Raw genomic sequence first — 15,970 nt, forward strand, 5'->3', positions numbered from 1 at the left:
GGCGTTGACACATGGATACTTGCTAAGCTTATTTTTAGCAAAGTTCCTGTCAAATTCCTAAATGTTTATTGTGCAAGGTAACTTGATATATTTCCTAGAATAATCTTACGAGTATATTAATAAATTATCCTAATGACTATTTGTTTCCTGGAAGTGATTGTAATCAATTGTTAGATCCCTTTATTGATGGCAATTCTAAAGCTAAATACATATCTAAAATGAAGAAATAATTTAGAGGCGATATTAAGCGAAGATCTCTCATAGATTTGTGGACATCGTGCAATCCACCTACTAAAAATATAATTATTTTCCCATGTGCATAACTTTTACTTCATATATTTATGATGATGATGATCATCATCATTATTATTATTATTATCATTATTATAGCAACTATAATACCATGGCATGCCTATTATCTTTACAACAAGGTATTCATTAATATTATTATTATTATTATTATTATTATTATAATATTATTATTAGTAGTAGTAGTAGTAGTAGTAGTAGTAGAAGTAGTAGTAGTAGTAGTAGTAGTATTAGCATTGTTATTGTTATTATTATTATTATTATAATTATTATTATTATTATTATTATTATTATTAGTAGAACAACTGTAATATCAGATCATGCCTAATATCTTTCAACAACCCCTGGCTTCTCTTTACAAAGGAATTTAGCACATGGATATTTAAAATAGCCCTTTTGCGTGTTAGTCATTTTTTACAGTCTTTTGAGATTGTTTAGATGTACTCTTTGCTATTAATACCACTGGTGGAATATCTTTCCAGACAATCTGGGATGCTTTTAAGGCCTTAGCAAGGAGTTGCATTAGTAATATTGTCTACAAAAAATAGAATTAAAAGAAATTATTTAAATCACAGGATGGCAAACCTTAAGATAATACACAATTTATACTTTGTCTTTAAGTCCCAAGACGTGAAAAAAGTGTAATTGAAAGTTTTTTTATTTAATACGTGTTCCACCAATTTAGCTTCTACTTATTTATAAAAATCCTGCTCAAACTATTATGGTGGAGGGAATAGCTGGGGAAAATTACTGTCCAATTATTTAACAATAAGGAACGAGTGAGCATACATAAATAGAAACTGTTTATGATAATTTTAATACTTTAGTCTTTAAAGATTGTGATATTTTGGATACTTTATTCAGTTTTACAAATATATTTACAACCTAGAAAAATTTCCTCAACAATAACATAAGATGGAAAATCTTGAATAGTTTAAAAGTTCTCCCCATCAGATACTGACTTTGATATATTTTACGAAGATATCTCTATAGGTGAGATTGTTATAGTGATTGGTCTATGAAAACGTAATACATCTTGCCCTTGGAATTCCATCCCAAATTATCCAAACTTCACTTCCTAAACCACTTACTCCTAAATATATTTCTAAAAGTGGGTGTTCTCATGGTTAACTTTAAGATGCCTTAATTTGCCGAATTGCAAAGGATGGTAAAGATCATAAGTTTAATTTTCTTTGCCAATATCATTCCTTCTCCTTTAGAACCAGTTCTACTACATAAATTGGTAGAGGACAAACTAGTTTTGTCAAAGGAAGGCAAATATCTGATAATGCTAGCATATGTATATAATTATTGGTAATTCTGTGACCAGCAAAAATCCTTTTGTAGCAATTGAATTAGATGCGGAAAATGATTTTGACAGACTGGATTGGAATTTTATTTTCATATTCTTCAAAGATTTAAATTCATCCCAAAGATTATACATCTGATTTTATTGCTTTATTGTCCAGTCTAGGCTTCAATATGTCTTATTGGTGTCACTCTACCCATATTTGAATTTCTAGTGGAGTGGACAAATGTGCCCATCACTCCAGTTATTTATTACAGCATTGGAACCCTTCCTATATATAATGCGACAAAATATGGAGATCAGTGAATTTGTGAATGAGTAATTAAATCTTAAAATGCCAGTGTGTGCTGATGATATTCTCTTATGTGAATCAAACCCTGAATTCACAAATCTAGCTTTCAAGATGAAGTGCAATACTCTTCCAGCAGTTCAGGGTCCAAACATATGCAGACAATGTGAGATTCTTCCATAAAATAGATATTGTCTAAGACATTTATGAATGTAATATTTCTCTGGGAATGCTAATAAAATAAATATTGGCCTTATGATTTATTTATTCCATTAAAAATGAAATTGAATTGAATTTGGTAGATTTGATTAAAGAAAAACAAGAGTACAGACCGAACTTCGAGATAGAAACCTCTATTTGTGACTTGACGGGTCGATTAGATTCAATTAAAATGATGGTGGCCCCGTTAATTTTATTTATGTTGTCCATGCCTCTGGTTAATATTCCAGTCCTCTTTTTAAGGAGATTGATTCATTTTTAATTAGGTTTTATTTATTGGAAAAATACTTACATTTACCAAATCTGATGTTGGAGTACATTTCTCAGATTACCTTCATTTGAAAAAATGCTTAAACACTCAACATTTCTAGATTGATTAAATCCCTTATTTCCTATCTGGGTTGATCTTGAAAGAGCTTTATTAGCTCATTTTTTTTCAAGGATTGTTTGTCATTTTCTCAATGACCAGTATTTTTTAACAACTTCTATTACGAAGAATGTGCCCATACTGCAACTGGCAGTGCAGTGTATAGATGAAAAATGGAAAAAGGACTTTCCTAACTCTACTATTTGGCATAATAAATCAATGAAATTAAAAAATAGAAAAGTATGTTGGAATGCTTTGAGAAATATAAGCTTGATATGGGCCAACCAATCATATTATAATTGTTGAATATTTCCTTTTACAAAAATACAAAATACTATTGTTTTGCCAAACTCTTCTGGGGGAGAATATGGGCTATTATCTAATGAAGTATCAAATACTTATTTATCACTACCTGATAGAGACCTCCAACATACTAGCTATGGTGATACTGTACACATCTCAAGGCTTCTTATATCTGCAAAGTGCTTAAAGGTGACAAGAAAATTTTATTGAAATATAAAGCTGACTTAGCTTGAGAAAATAATTTTGATTCTTATTGGTGAATCAATTTTTGGAATCACATTTCATATACAATTCATAAATCCTCTCATACAGCTAGTATAGCGCAAATGTTATTTTTATATAGAATACAACTTTGTAAACATGATTTACTCGTCATAAATGAATAGCGATTCACATCAATCTTGATGACCATGTAAACATGACATTGTTCCCCTTAAACATATGCTTTCAACTTATACAATTAATTGAGAGATTTGTGGACAGATTGGAATTCAATAAACAATATTTGTGATATGAAAAATACTTTAGGTATTACATGTATATTTATAGGTAGTTTTCCAGTTGTTTGGAATTCTTAATCCTTCGATACTCATTTGACAGATGTTTTGATGGCAATTGTGTTTCAGCCAATTACTAAAGTGTTAAAAAATGTTTCCAAAGTTTTGTTTACAGCCTGATGTTACAGTGTTTATGTATCACCAGTTTCACTCGCTATTAAATGTGGTGCCAGTGATTTTATATCTCAATAATTCTGTGAAGAAATATACCAATCGTTGTGTCAACTTGGAAGAACTACTCAAGCCAACTTTCTTGTTCATTTTAGTAAGTTAGAGATGGATTATTTTAGACAAGTTCTGTTACCGCTCTCTCCCCAAAACCATATGTCACATGTATGTAAATGTAAATGTAAATGTGTTGGACTTGTAAAGCGCACAGCTGCCCGTAAGCGTCCCGGCGCTGGAGACCGCTGGGGAACCCGTCCTGGCTTTCCCTGTGAGATGGTTCCTTCTGGGTATCTCCAAGGTGAAATCAGGCATCCCCGGCATCTGTGGGGGGCCGTTGTAGAGAAGAGGCAAGCTTAATGCCCAGAGTTGCCAAGTGTGATCCCTGGTTAGAGTAGGCACCGAGGCGAGAATTGTCCAGTCCGCTGACCCTGGTCCACGACCCTTCCACGTTGGAAATTGAACCCTGTTCCCGGGCCATTCTCTCCTTCCGGGTCTGCCGCCTCTAACCAGTGAGCCACACCACTCTACTATGTATATGTATATGTCGCAAATGTATTTGATTTTCTTACCCCATTGACAAAACACTTTTTATCACATAGTAGCTCATCCTCTTTATAGTTTTATTTCAGTATTTTCTTCCTACGGTGTTTTGATCCAATATTAAGTTTTTGTTATTTGATAAATGTATCTGCAGATAGAGGACATGTCTACAAGATTAATATATTAATTACTTATTTTTCATTGTATGATGTTGTCCTTTTGTTGATTGTTATATTTTGTTTTTATACACTTTGCTATCTGTCAGTTAATACAATATTTTTCATACAAAAGAAAGAAGCCTACATACTTTCTTTTTTAATCCACTCATTCATGTAATTTAACACATTTTCAAAATGGCATTGCATTACTGTTGTGACATGCAAAACAATATGCCTTAGTGCTGCAAATCATCCAGAATAATCTCATACCTGTACTGGATCGAATTGTTTCCGTTCCAACAACAAGGCCCAGAAGGTCATATTGGTTTAATCTGGATCCATCCGGTGCCACAGCCACTGATTTATCGGATCCATTGGTCCAAGTATAGATTACCTCTGCCTTTGTGTAAGCATCTGTCAAGATACAAAGACACAAGTATATGCTTGTTCCAAGATAAGGCTACAAAAAGATAAGAAGTCAACATTGCTACATATTTCTTTCAATGGTTTTCTTAAGTAGGTAATAATCCCTGAATTAATTAATCACACTCGACATTAATTTCAAGTTTCAGTAAAAAGTACAAATGTTAGGAAGTTTATATTCAATTTTAGGAAATAAGCCAATGTTTTCCTTTCTTTCAATTAAATATTTATCCAATTTAAATATGTTAAAGTAAAATTTCAATATTTTAGAGACTTACTTAAAACAATCAGATGTAAAATAAAATGTGTATATTCATTTATTAGGATTTAAAAATCATTAAATGTTATGTATAGAGTTAATGTAAATCATTTAATTATTTAAAAATATAATTACATTTATCTTTACTTTAAAACAAATGTTGTTAAAATACCTTAAAATAAAATAATAAATCTTTTCCAAATAGGTATACATTTTTAATATTTCATTACATTTGTATATTTTTATGAAGTTGAACTACAGTAACTTTTTTTAACATTGTTTGCTATTGGGTGTTAATAGATCCCTCTATGGGAAAGTGTTATAGCACCAGTGGTTGGCCATGTGAGGTGTTGGTCACTCCAGGTCTGACCTAGAGTAAATTCACTATTGTTGGTGTCCTTTTTTACTATGGAAACTTTAGAAGTGGTATTTTTGAGTAGCAAAAGGCTTAATCTTTTGTGGGTGGGTGCATGCCCCTCCCTAAACCACCGTTTAGCCCTTCCTTAACCCCTGCCTACTCCTCCTAAAACCCCTCCCAGTTAGTAGTAAGCATTCCCCATTTTCCAGCCACTCGCTCCTGTCCCTCGCACCTTTACTTCTAAAATGCAGGCATACATGTGCTACAATCTCTGCAGTTAGCGGGCAGGATACATCTCAGAACTGAAAAGATAGGAGATGTTGAGGCAGAGACCTCAGCACATAAGTTAAGGAGAAGTATTTTGTACAACATTCATAGTATTATTGTAGCATTGCCAGATGTACAACAAAATGCAGTTTGCTAATAGGTCCACTTTTCTGGTTAAACTAAATAGGATGGTCTGTGCATTTGTTCCCTACCTATCTCCTTTAACAAAGGCCTTTATTCCAAGTTGTCTAGTCATGGTAAGCAAATAGCAGACAGGCATACATCTTCTCCAAAGTATGTAAACACCCAAATATGTCAATTCGGATTGAAGGTCAAAATGTTCTATTTAGGAAATTGTTTCCATTTCAGTCATAAGGGTTGAAACATCAATACAAGTTTGAGCTTGACTTACTTATAGCACACCATTCAATTATCATCCACGAATACAAAATCATTTCATTCTGGCATTTGATAATTGCATTTACATACTATCGGGTTGTGCATCACACTGCGTTGTTGCATTTTACAATATTACAAAATAAGTGCAAGAAATTAGGTTATAGTTAGGTTACTCAAGCAGCAAGCACAATTCCTGCCAGGTGGAAGTCTCAAGCAAATCCCAAATTTACCCATGCTTAATCCTCTGATAGTTTGGCACAAAAGCAACCAGGCAATGTGTAAAATATTTATGCAGCACTTCAAACAGTATTAAAGTGATAACCCAAAAAAAGAGAAATCTCTCTCTAATAAAAAAAAAGCACAATTTAATAACCTATTTGAGACCAAAATTACAAACATCCAATCAGTAGTACCACTGATATGCTATTTTAAAGATTTAAGAGAAAATAGTGTCTAGAAGCAAAAAGTGCCAAACTCGGTTATCTGGTTCCACTGACGTCAAAGGAGTGGGGCCGGACACAGTGGTCAATTTTGACCCACTGAACAAAGTACCTTAACTTAAGGTTTCAGAGCATTGCGAGATCCAGAGTTGAGGATGTGTCATGCAGTGGTAGATCTGAAGAAGCTGTGGCTGTAATGTGCTGTCCTGCGTAGGAGATGCATCGCGCAGCATCGGTTCCAATTAAGTCATCGACGGGGCTTGTGATGTGAGGCCCTACATCTTCAGGTGTACCGTCCACTAAGGCTCACAATGAGAAGCCCTGTGTTGGGAAATGTGTTGCTCGGCAGCGTTTCAGAAATGGAATGCCTCGGGTCTTTCAAGGAGAATGATGGGTCACGATGGGTCAGTAGAGGGTGTTAACCCCTCCCCTACTGTTACCTTGTGAGAAGCATTGCGACTATCATCTCTCACTGAGGCAGTTTGTCTCTCTGTTCTTACTCACTCTGGGCTTACACAATTGTGTACCCACAACATAGATACTGGAGACAGCATGCCTGTTAAAGCTACATTTGCAGGTTGTTGACCAATGTGAGAGCTAACATCAAGGAGGGGGTCTCCAAGATGCTGGCATTAGGGGGATTTAGCCCTCCAACAGTCCATGGTCCAGCCCAGTTGTGCTGGCATCCAATGATCTCCTACTGGATGCCACCCTAGAACTTGGGATCTGTGTGAACTAGCGAGGACTCAATTCCATCACTAAGACTGATGTTCACCCCCCCATCCCCTCCCCCCCCCCGAGCAGATAAACTCATAGGCAAGCTGGGCACTACCAAGTTCCAAAGTACTTTCAATCTCACATCAGGATATGGGCAAATTGGTCTGACTGAATGGGCAAAACAAATGATCAGCTTTCTCAACTCCAAAGGCCACTTCCAGTTTTGGGTGATGCGCTGTGGTTTAAAGAATGCCCCTGCCACCTTCCAAAATATGGTCAACAGGGGCCTGGCTGATAAAGAGGCATTCTCTGCCACCTATCTAGATGAGAGTGCTGTCTTCACTTCCAGTTGGAGGAACACCCTTAACTATTAAGGCCAGCAAGTGCTAGATAGGGTATGGAAAAGAGATGTATCTGGGCCACCTGGTGGGCAGGGGCAAGGTGCAGCCCCTCCAGGCCAAGACAGAGACCATCCTGGCCTGGCAAACCCCAAAATCCATACTGAAGTTAGGGCCTTCCTGCTCCTCATAGGATACTAAAGGAGGTTTGTTAAGGGGTATGGAACCATTGTAGCTCCCTTAGATGAGCTGATGTCCAAGAAGCTGCCCAAAAAGGTGATTTGTGGTGTGGGCCCTAATGTAACTGTGACCATACCTGATTCTGACTCACTTCTGGGTTCAGACAGGCAGCCGGCCCTTCAGATGACTCATGTAAATGAGGGGTGAAAACCACAAGCTGTTGAGGTGGTCCATTTTCCTTCAGGTAACAGACTTTATAGTGGCATGTGGCTCTGTACAGACTAGGCCAGTGTTGACGGTCTCTCCAGGGTCTTCTGCCTAAATGTTGAGAACTCCCAGGAGGTTGGGTAGTTCTTCCCACTTTCAGCTGGTGAGGGGCATGTTATAACTCTCAGCCTCAGGGTGGTTTTTCTCTAAAATCTTTGCCTTACTCCTTCCAATCTGCTGAATTCATTTTCATTGGCATTACGACTCTAGTAGAGTGGTACTACGTTTACCCAGGGCCTGTAAATTAAGCACTGTGAATGGGCCTGAAGCACTAACGCCATTTCAGCCTGTGTGCGCAGATTTAAACTTCCATTTCAACTTGGCAACATTACCCTTTGCTACACCTAAACCTTTCTTTTTAATAAGTTTAGGTCACCCTAAGATAGGCCCTAACCAGCCCATAAGGCAGGGTGCAGTGTATTAAAAAAGTTTGCATGTACTTTAAACTTGTACATGTCCTGTTACTAAAAGAACTCATAAATTCATGTGTCACTACTGCAAAACCTACCTCTACCATAGGATAATTGGGTAACCTTATTACATTTAATTAGTGACAAATTGCAATTGGGGCAATTAGAAATGTCAAGCTTGGTATCTAAAGATTTGTAATTTAAGTTTCTCTTTAATGGTAAAGTCAGTCAGTCAAAGCATCTTTATTCAGCAGTAAGCCATAAAAGCATACAACGATTCTATATACAAATGTTATAAGTTAAATAAAAACGTATATGCCAGCTAATCTATTACAGGCTATAAAACATATTTATTTCCTATATATTATGAAATACAAGTAAAAATGGTATCAATATAATAATTCATACCTTTTCCTAATACCCATGGATTTCTTTAAAAAATGTAGAATTGCATACCAGACCTCTTTCATGTGGAGTTCTGGCAAAACTTCTATGGTTAATCGATACTGTGTAACATTTGCCTTGCGTAGCACTAGTAATGGTAACGTCAGATTTTATGTCACAGTTCTGAAAATGTCACCTCTTATTAAAAGTTTAACATCTGCAAAATTACATTTGTTATGTTCTTCCAGTGACTAACCACTCACTGGAAGTACTGTATCTGTATTCTGGAAAATGTCACAGAACATGTTGTACACTGTAATCTGTAACTTTTGACAGTAAACCGCTAGAATTATTACTCAAAATCTATTGTTCACATTTATTAAAAATCCAATTAACGGCCGCAGGATCCTTTATCTCGATCGGTTGCAGTGGTCCTGAGGCAAACCGACCGCCAAACTCATCATACTGCAGGCGGGCCCGCATTGTGGCAGTGGTTGGACTGTCACCACGGGTTCGGTGGTCCCATGGGCTGCCAAACTCGTAATAAAGCTCATGGTCTGACAGTGCCTCCCTGATCATAAGGTGTTAAAACACAGCATTGACAAACATCTGGGTGTCAGATAGTGTTTTTCTTCCCCTTGCGAAAAGGACAGTTGGGGAGGGCCCACAAACTTCATTAACTAGTAAAGGGCTAATGGGGGACCTGAAGAAAGGAAAGTCGTTTTTTCCCCATGCCCACCCTATCCAGTCTGGCTCCAAACCCAGAGGAGAGGGTGCCCCCAAAACCAGTTTGGAGCAGACACAGTGGGAGCGGATTGCTAGTTTCCCTTGCTACAATTCGGGGTAGACACAAAGCTCTGCACAAGGGATTTGGGATTTTATGAGTAAGATGCACTGTCAGATTGTAGACAGGCAAACAGGAACTGCTGGAAAAGTGGATAGGGTTACCACTTAGAATATCTACTCTATTGGTTAGAAATGAACCAGGAATCTCGCCCACCCACTGACTAGTTCAACTCATACAAGTAGAACCTCAAGGAGCCCTCCTGAGACCACATTCTGGAGCTGCAGGAGATCAAATCAGGAAAGGCCCCTGCTTGCTGCATCCTGATAGGATATCTGAAGGACTAGATTTTCTCTCTCTTGTACCTAGGATATATAGATAGACTGTAAGGTCAGTCAGCTGACCTTCTGCATGGTTACAGAGACACACAAAGTTGATGAACCACTGTTTCCTTGATTCCCAGTAGCTCAGTCCCAATAGCTAAAAAACACTACATCATAATGCACTAAATGTCCACAACAAATCATTCTTGTTTATTGCATGTTGACTTTATGCTTGACTTTGATCATGTATAGTTTTCTGCTCTATTTTTGTCTAGGTTTGCACAGAAGAAATACCATACATATACATACACATATATACCTGTACTGGAGCCTGGTCAAGTGTTGTGTTGGATCTAGCTCTAAATGGCTAAAAACCTCCTCTGATGTCAGTCTAGGAGCCTTATGTGAAGACATAAGGACAAATGGGCTAACCCCAGCTAGGTTTTGGGACTTGTAAAATTCTGACGTCCAACAATCAAAGGACCGAGATTAGCCACAAGAAGTGATTCACCGAAGGTGCGACTTTGCTGGGCTGCAGAATCAGGATAGTCCTGTTTGGAGCACCTCTGCAGAAACCGATACATTCAGTGGGCTCTCAGCAAATAGGTATCTGACCTTCTGGAGCCCTCATTAAAAACAGCCTGCTGCCTTGCCCTACTGGAGTAAAACAGATTAAGTCCCAGTAAAAAGAATCTTGACTAGCAAGGGTTCAAAACGTCTCCAAGACCACAGTTGGATGTCAGCGGGCAGACAAAAGCTCTGAGCTTTTGTGGAACCATGTCTAATGGCTATCTGACTTTGCATCGTGATACAGACAGCTTTCATTTTGCAGACTTGGAGGCAGATTTGTCATTCTTTCACGTAGTGCAACACTGTAAGCCACCTTGTTGCACTGTACTGCACGAAAGAGCAGTACTGCACCATATTTACCATTACTTACCACTGGCACACATAGAGCTGCCTAGCACCCATGCAGGCACCCTCGCGTCATGTTGCAAGGGTTTAGTGCAGAAAGGAACACCTCCCTACACAATAATAATCCTGAGCGGCACTTTCCTCTTTCTACATGTGCTGCATAATGCAGCACACATAGAAAGAGGAAAGAATGAGGAGAAATGAAGATATTTCTCCTCATTAAGCCTCCCTTTGGGAAGCACCACATTTTGATACATTCCCAGGTCTGCCACTAATTGTAAATCTGGGAATTAGCCAAAATCCACTAGTGGATGCATGGGAACACTCATGCTGCAGAGTAACATAACCAAAACCAAAACTAGGTCCGGGCTCACAGGCAATAAGGACAAGCCTCACTTCCAAGAAAAACCAATACGAGCGCCAATATTGTCAACTTATTCAACAAGGGACTATTTTTTGCCTCGTAGCTAACTGAACTAAACAGTGAGTCACAGGACTAATTTGTTTTCCTGAATCAATCAATTATTTTTATTTTATATTTCAACAACACATATTTAGGAAAATTCACATGATTTTTTGAACATTGCTTACTTCATTCCAAACTTACTCAAAATCACAGGTTCACCCACATTTCACACATTCAATCATCCATACACGACGTACAAAACATAAAAAATGTTCACAGTTATTATACAATATTATTTACAAACATATTACAACAACACAGCATTGGGGATAATTTCAAGTTCTATCACTTTTTGTTGTCACAAAAGTACTCCTAAGGCTGTGAAAACCAGGGTCTACGCGTTTCGAAATCCCTTAATTGGAGGGAAATCTCATCAAGACCACGTAGCTCCATCAGGTGGTCATATTCTTTGGATGTTGACTATATGTCACTTTCACACCGCAATTTTTCTCGTATCCGAAGGTCGAGTGTATATATTTAAAAGTTGGCGTAGGGAGCGTCCAACGAAGAATCACAAGCTCGGGAAGTTGAATTCCCGCAATTGTTGGTTCGGCAAGTTTTCCGACCTCTAACACCGCCTTCTGCCCAGTGTGCGTACACTGGGCACACTCGGCAGAAGGCGGTGCTTGGGTTGCCCTACTGATTTGCCACTGGCTTGAAAGATGAAGCATAAGTAACAAATTCCTTCATCTTTTCAGATATCTTGGGCCAGTAGAAGTAGTTGATCAACCTCTACCCTATTTTGGTCTGGCCAAAATACCCAGCCAAGGGGATTTCTTGGGCCAAATTCAAGAGGGAGGTCCTGTACTTCTGGGGTGGGGCACCAATCTCCTGGTCACCTCAGGTCTTGGGTTCATAGCATTTCTGCATAGGATACCTTTCTCCTAGCATATTCTATGGACTCCACTGGTATTCCCCTGCTCCTACATTCAGTCTGGTTCTGAAGGCCTTTAAGGGTGGAGCATGTTCTCTGTGCTTGAATTAATTCCTCCCTGGAGTGTTGACTTTCCCCACGCAACTCAGAGAGCCCTGGCAGGTCTCTCATTAGAGGTTCTTCTAACCCTTTAAGCTCAAAGACCTCCACCTGGTGGTCAGACAACGTGTTAGCCGTGGGAGGTTTTGAGGCTGGTTTCTCATGCCTCTCTCCCTTCTTCTTAGTTGTGAGAACCAGGACCATTGTTTCAGAGTCCAGGCTCCACTACTTTCCCTGACTAGCTATCTGGGCCCTTTTGGCCACAGACACTGACTCAGACAGACGCAGCATATCTACAGGAGTCTTCCTTTCCATCTCAACCCAAGCAGAAGTCTTAGGATTGTATCCTAACAGATACATTTCTAGAATGACAGGGTTAACTGCTACCTTCTTCAGCCAAGTAACGCCTTCCCACTCAAAGGTAACCATTACCATGGGATGAAAGTACACCTCATTGTCTGAGTTGACTATCCTATGCAGAATATATGGAATAAACTACCCTGAGGAAACCAGCTGGTCAGCCATTGTGGCCATGCTGGCTCTTATATCCCTCAGAGCTTCTACCTTGGTCTTATTAATGATTGCCCATTGCCTGTACTTCACCACACTAAGAGGCAAGGCAGCCAGGTGTTCAACACTCATCCCACCCATGGAGACTGTGGTTGCTTTACTCCAGCCCTTGTGTCCCCCGGGCAAGCTTGCACCCCAATTCCTATATTAGCAGCTCCAATCTTTCCACTTAGGAGGGACTGTACCCACTTTCTTGGGATCACACCCTCCGAGACTTCTTTGACACCCTACTGCACAACAACACATCAGCTGCCTTACCAAGTTGCCTGAGGTTAGACAACTTGAAATCTGCTAAAAGCTATAACTCTGACTGGAAATTACTCAAGATATGCTCTTTCATGATCCAATTACATAGCCCATCATAAGTTGTGACTATACTGCTTTTCACCCATCCCTCTAGTGCCTTTAGAGAAATACCTAAAACGTCAACCCAGGGTTTTGGTGATTCCTTATGTGTGTTCTGGAACTTCTGCTGGTACTCTTTAAGTGTGAGATCAAACTTCTGCATAGCAGCATCCTTCATGTGAGTGTAGGAGTCAGCTCAAAATTTACCTTCGTGCATTGTGGCCTTGCTTCAACTTTCTTTTTGGCATAAGTCATTCATCTCCACTACATTGAGAGTCACCAAGGTAGCCAGATCCAACTCATGTTTTCTTGGATTTTTAAAAGTTACAAACATTGGAATAAAAAATAATTTAGAAAACTCACAAATAACCCAATCAAAGACTTGGTGGTAATTCAAAATCAAAGATCAATTATTGTTTTATTTTTAATTTAGGGATTTTTAATTTCTAACTTATTAGCTGAGTGGCATTACTAAACACAAGGTCTGGATCCTACTGCTGAACACCAAAGTGAGGAGGTGAATTATTACTTGGGGTGGATGGTAGACCACCACAAGCAATAATGCCACTATTCTTGTTAGGTCCAGTAAGGTTTTAGTAATTAAACCCCAAGCTCAACCCTTGGTAACTGTTGCCAGAGCAACGTTTTAAGCATTACAAGTACCAAAACGGGTAAAAGTTACAGTACATAAAATCTGCACTCCAATTCATAAAAAAGTAGAGAATATTTTAATGAACAAAATGTCCTCAAACAACAAAATTACAAAAAGGGGAACCAGAGTTTTGAATTATACAAATTCTTTAATAAACATTGTGTCAAAAAGTGCACAGGAAACTTGTTGTGCAAGACTGGGACATGGGTAAAGTTTTGAGGCAGCTGCGATGGATCATGGGCCAGATATCCACCACAGTAGGCTAGCGGTGGGTGTAACTTGCATAATTCAATGTAGCACAATCATGTAGAATACCCTGAGAATTACGCGAGGTTACACTTGTTAGAAATTGGGATATAGGTTGACTGGGGTATGAGTCATAGTTAAGCTGCAGCCACAATCCTATTCAGGGTAGGAAGCAGACAACCCTAAATTAACCTGTGCTCACTGTCTGGTAGCTTGACACAGAGCAGTCAGGCTTAACTTAGAGACAATGTATAAAGTATTTGTGCAACACTTCAAATAGTGAAAACACAAAAAGGTTCCACACCAGGTTAGAATAATAGAGATTGATTTAATAAATTAAACAAGACCAAAATGACAACAATCCAATAGGTATAACTAGAGATATGAAGTTTTAAACTGTAAAATAGTGCTTAGAATCAATAAACCCTTACTGGGGATATGTAGTTGCACTAAACTGGGACAAAGTCAAAAGTTGAGGACAACCACAATAAAGTGTGGGCCATACACATGGACCCAGTGAGGCCGCTGAACAAAAGTACCTTGATCCAGGCTGCGTCAACATCGAAGATGGGGGCCACCGCCAAAGTGATGTGTCATGTGCAGCAGTGGTGATGCATCGGCTCCGATGAGCGAAGATCACCAATGAGCAAAGAGCTATGATGTGGAGATTCATCATCGTCATTTAAGATGCTGTCGAGGAAGATAGGATGACCTTGTGACGCTTTGGTTCTGAAGGTGATGCATCAGACACGATTCAGGCAGTGAGGGCAATGTGGTAGTTCTGGTCATGCAAAAGGAGCAATGTGCCAGTTCTGATCCACACAACAGGGGTGATTCACCGGTTCTGATCCACACAATGGCGCTGATGTGCCGATTCGATAGAGGATGAATGGGTTTTGCCAAAGCAAGCACCTCAGGTCTCACTTCCTAGGGACAAGGTCTGGAGTGGCACCACTTGGCAGGGCAGACTCACAGATAGCAGAGTCCAGGTGCCAAAGCAGGTAAGTTGGACGTCTTTTATGTCCCTGAGACCTCTGATCAGGAGGCCAGCCAGCTAGCCCATGGAGTCACTCTGATGCAAGTACAGGCCTTCTCACCTTCTCACCCAGGCTGGGAGGGGAACAGCAGGCAGCAGGGCAGCACTGCAAGGCAGAAGTCCAGCAAAGCAGAGGCCAGCAGAGTAGCAGTCCTTTAGCAGCACAGCAGTCCTTCTACCTGGAAGAGTCTTCACAGGCCCAAAAGTGTAATCAAGTGGTAGTGTCAGAGGCTGAGTACTGATACCCAATTGTGCCTTTGAGGTTGGGGAGACTTCAAAGATATGTCTTTGAAGTGCACAGCGGTCCTCCCTCCCTGCCATGGCTTCAGACTCACTTCCGCGGGGGCATGCAGCCCTTTATGTGGGGACTGGACACAGCCCATTCAGGTGTAAGTGTGGCTGGATCCAGCTCCTTCTTCCCATCCTCCCAGGATGGCCCATCAAGTCACACCTAAACTACCTTTGTGTTTGGCTGTCTAGGGGGAATACACAAAGCCCAGCTGTCACCCACCCCAGACAGATTAGAGATAGGCAGCAGGCACCAAATGGCTAATTTAGGAAAATGCCAATTTCTAAACGAGTCATTTTCAAAAGTGCAATTTAAATTAGACTTTATCACAAGTTGTGAATTTAAATTGTGATTCTAGAGACACCTAACTTGGATAGTATATCTCTTTGCAATTTGGAATTACTCTAAATACATGTAATAAGGTAATATTGATGTTAGCCTATTTAAGAGATATGCCTTGCTGCAGTGAAAAATTAACTTAGAGAGTTTTCACTACCAGGACATCTAAAACGTACAAGTACATGTCCTGTCTTTTAAATATGTTGCACCCATCCACCCCGGTTTTTCCAGGACCTACTTCAGGGGTTGGTTATATGTATAAAAAGGGAAGGTTTCGGCCTGCAAGAGGTTTAGAGGGATACTTAAGAGTGTGGAAGAACAAGTGCTGCAGGCCCACTAGTAGCATTTTATTTACAGACTGTGCGCACATT

General features: G+C 39.4%; 1 protein-coding gene across 1 annotated transcript in view; it reads right to left on the reverse strand.

Annotated features, from left to right (window-relative positions):
* Window positions 1-15,970, reverse strand: part of GABRA3 (gamma-aminobutyric acid type A receptor subunit alpha3) — a 1,474,619-nt gene that overhangs the window by 494,866 nt on the left and 963,783 nt on the right. The window contains exon 7 of the mRNA XM_078685895.1: window positions 4,490-4,633. Within this exon, the coding sequence (XP_078542021.1) occupies window positions 4,490-4,633 (144 nt within the window). The remainder of the gene's footprint in view (window positions 1-4,489; window positions 4,634-15,970) is intronic.

The sequence above is a fragment of the Lissotriton helveticus genome, chromosome 4_1 (assembly GCF_964261635.1).
Source record: "Lissotriton helveticus chromosome 4_1, aLisHel1.1, whole genome shotgun sequence".
Lineage (NCBI taxonomy): Eukaryota > Metazoa > Chordata > Amphibia > Caudata > Salamandridae > Lissotriton > Lissotriton helveticus.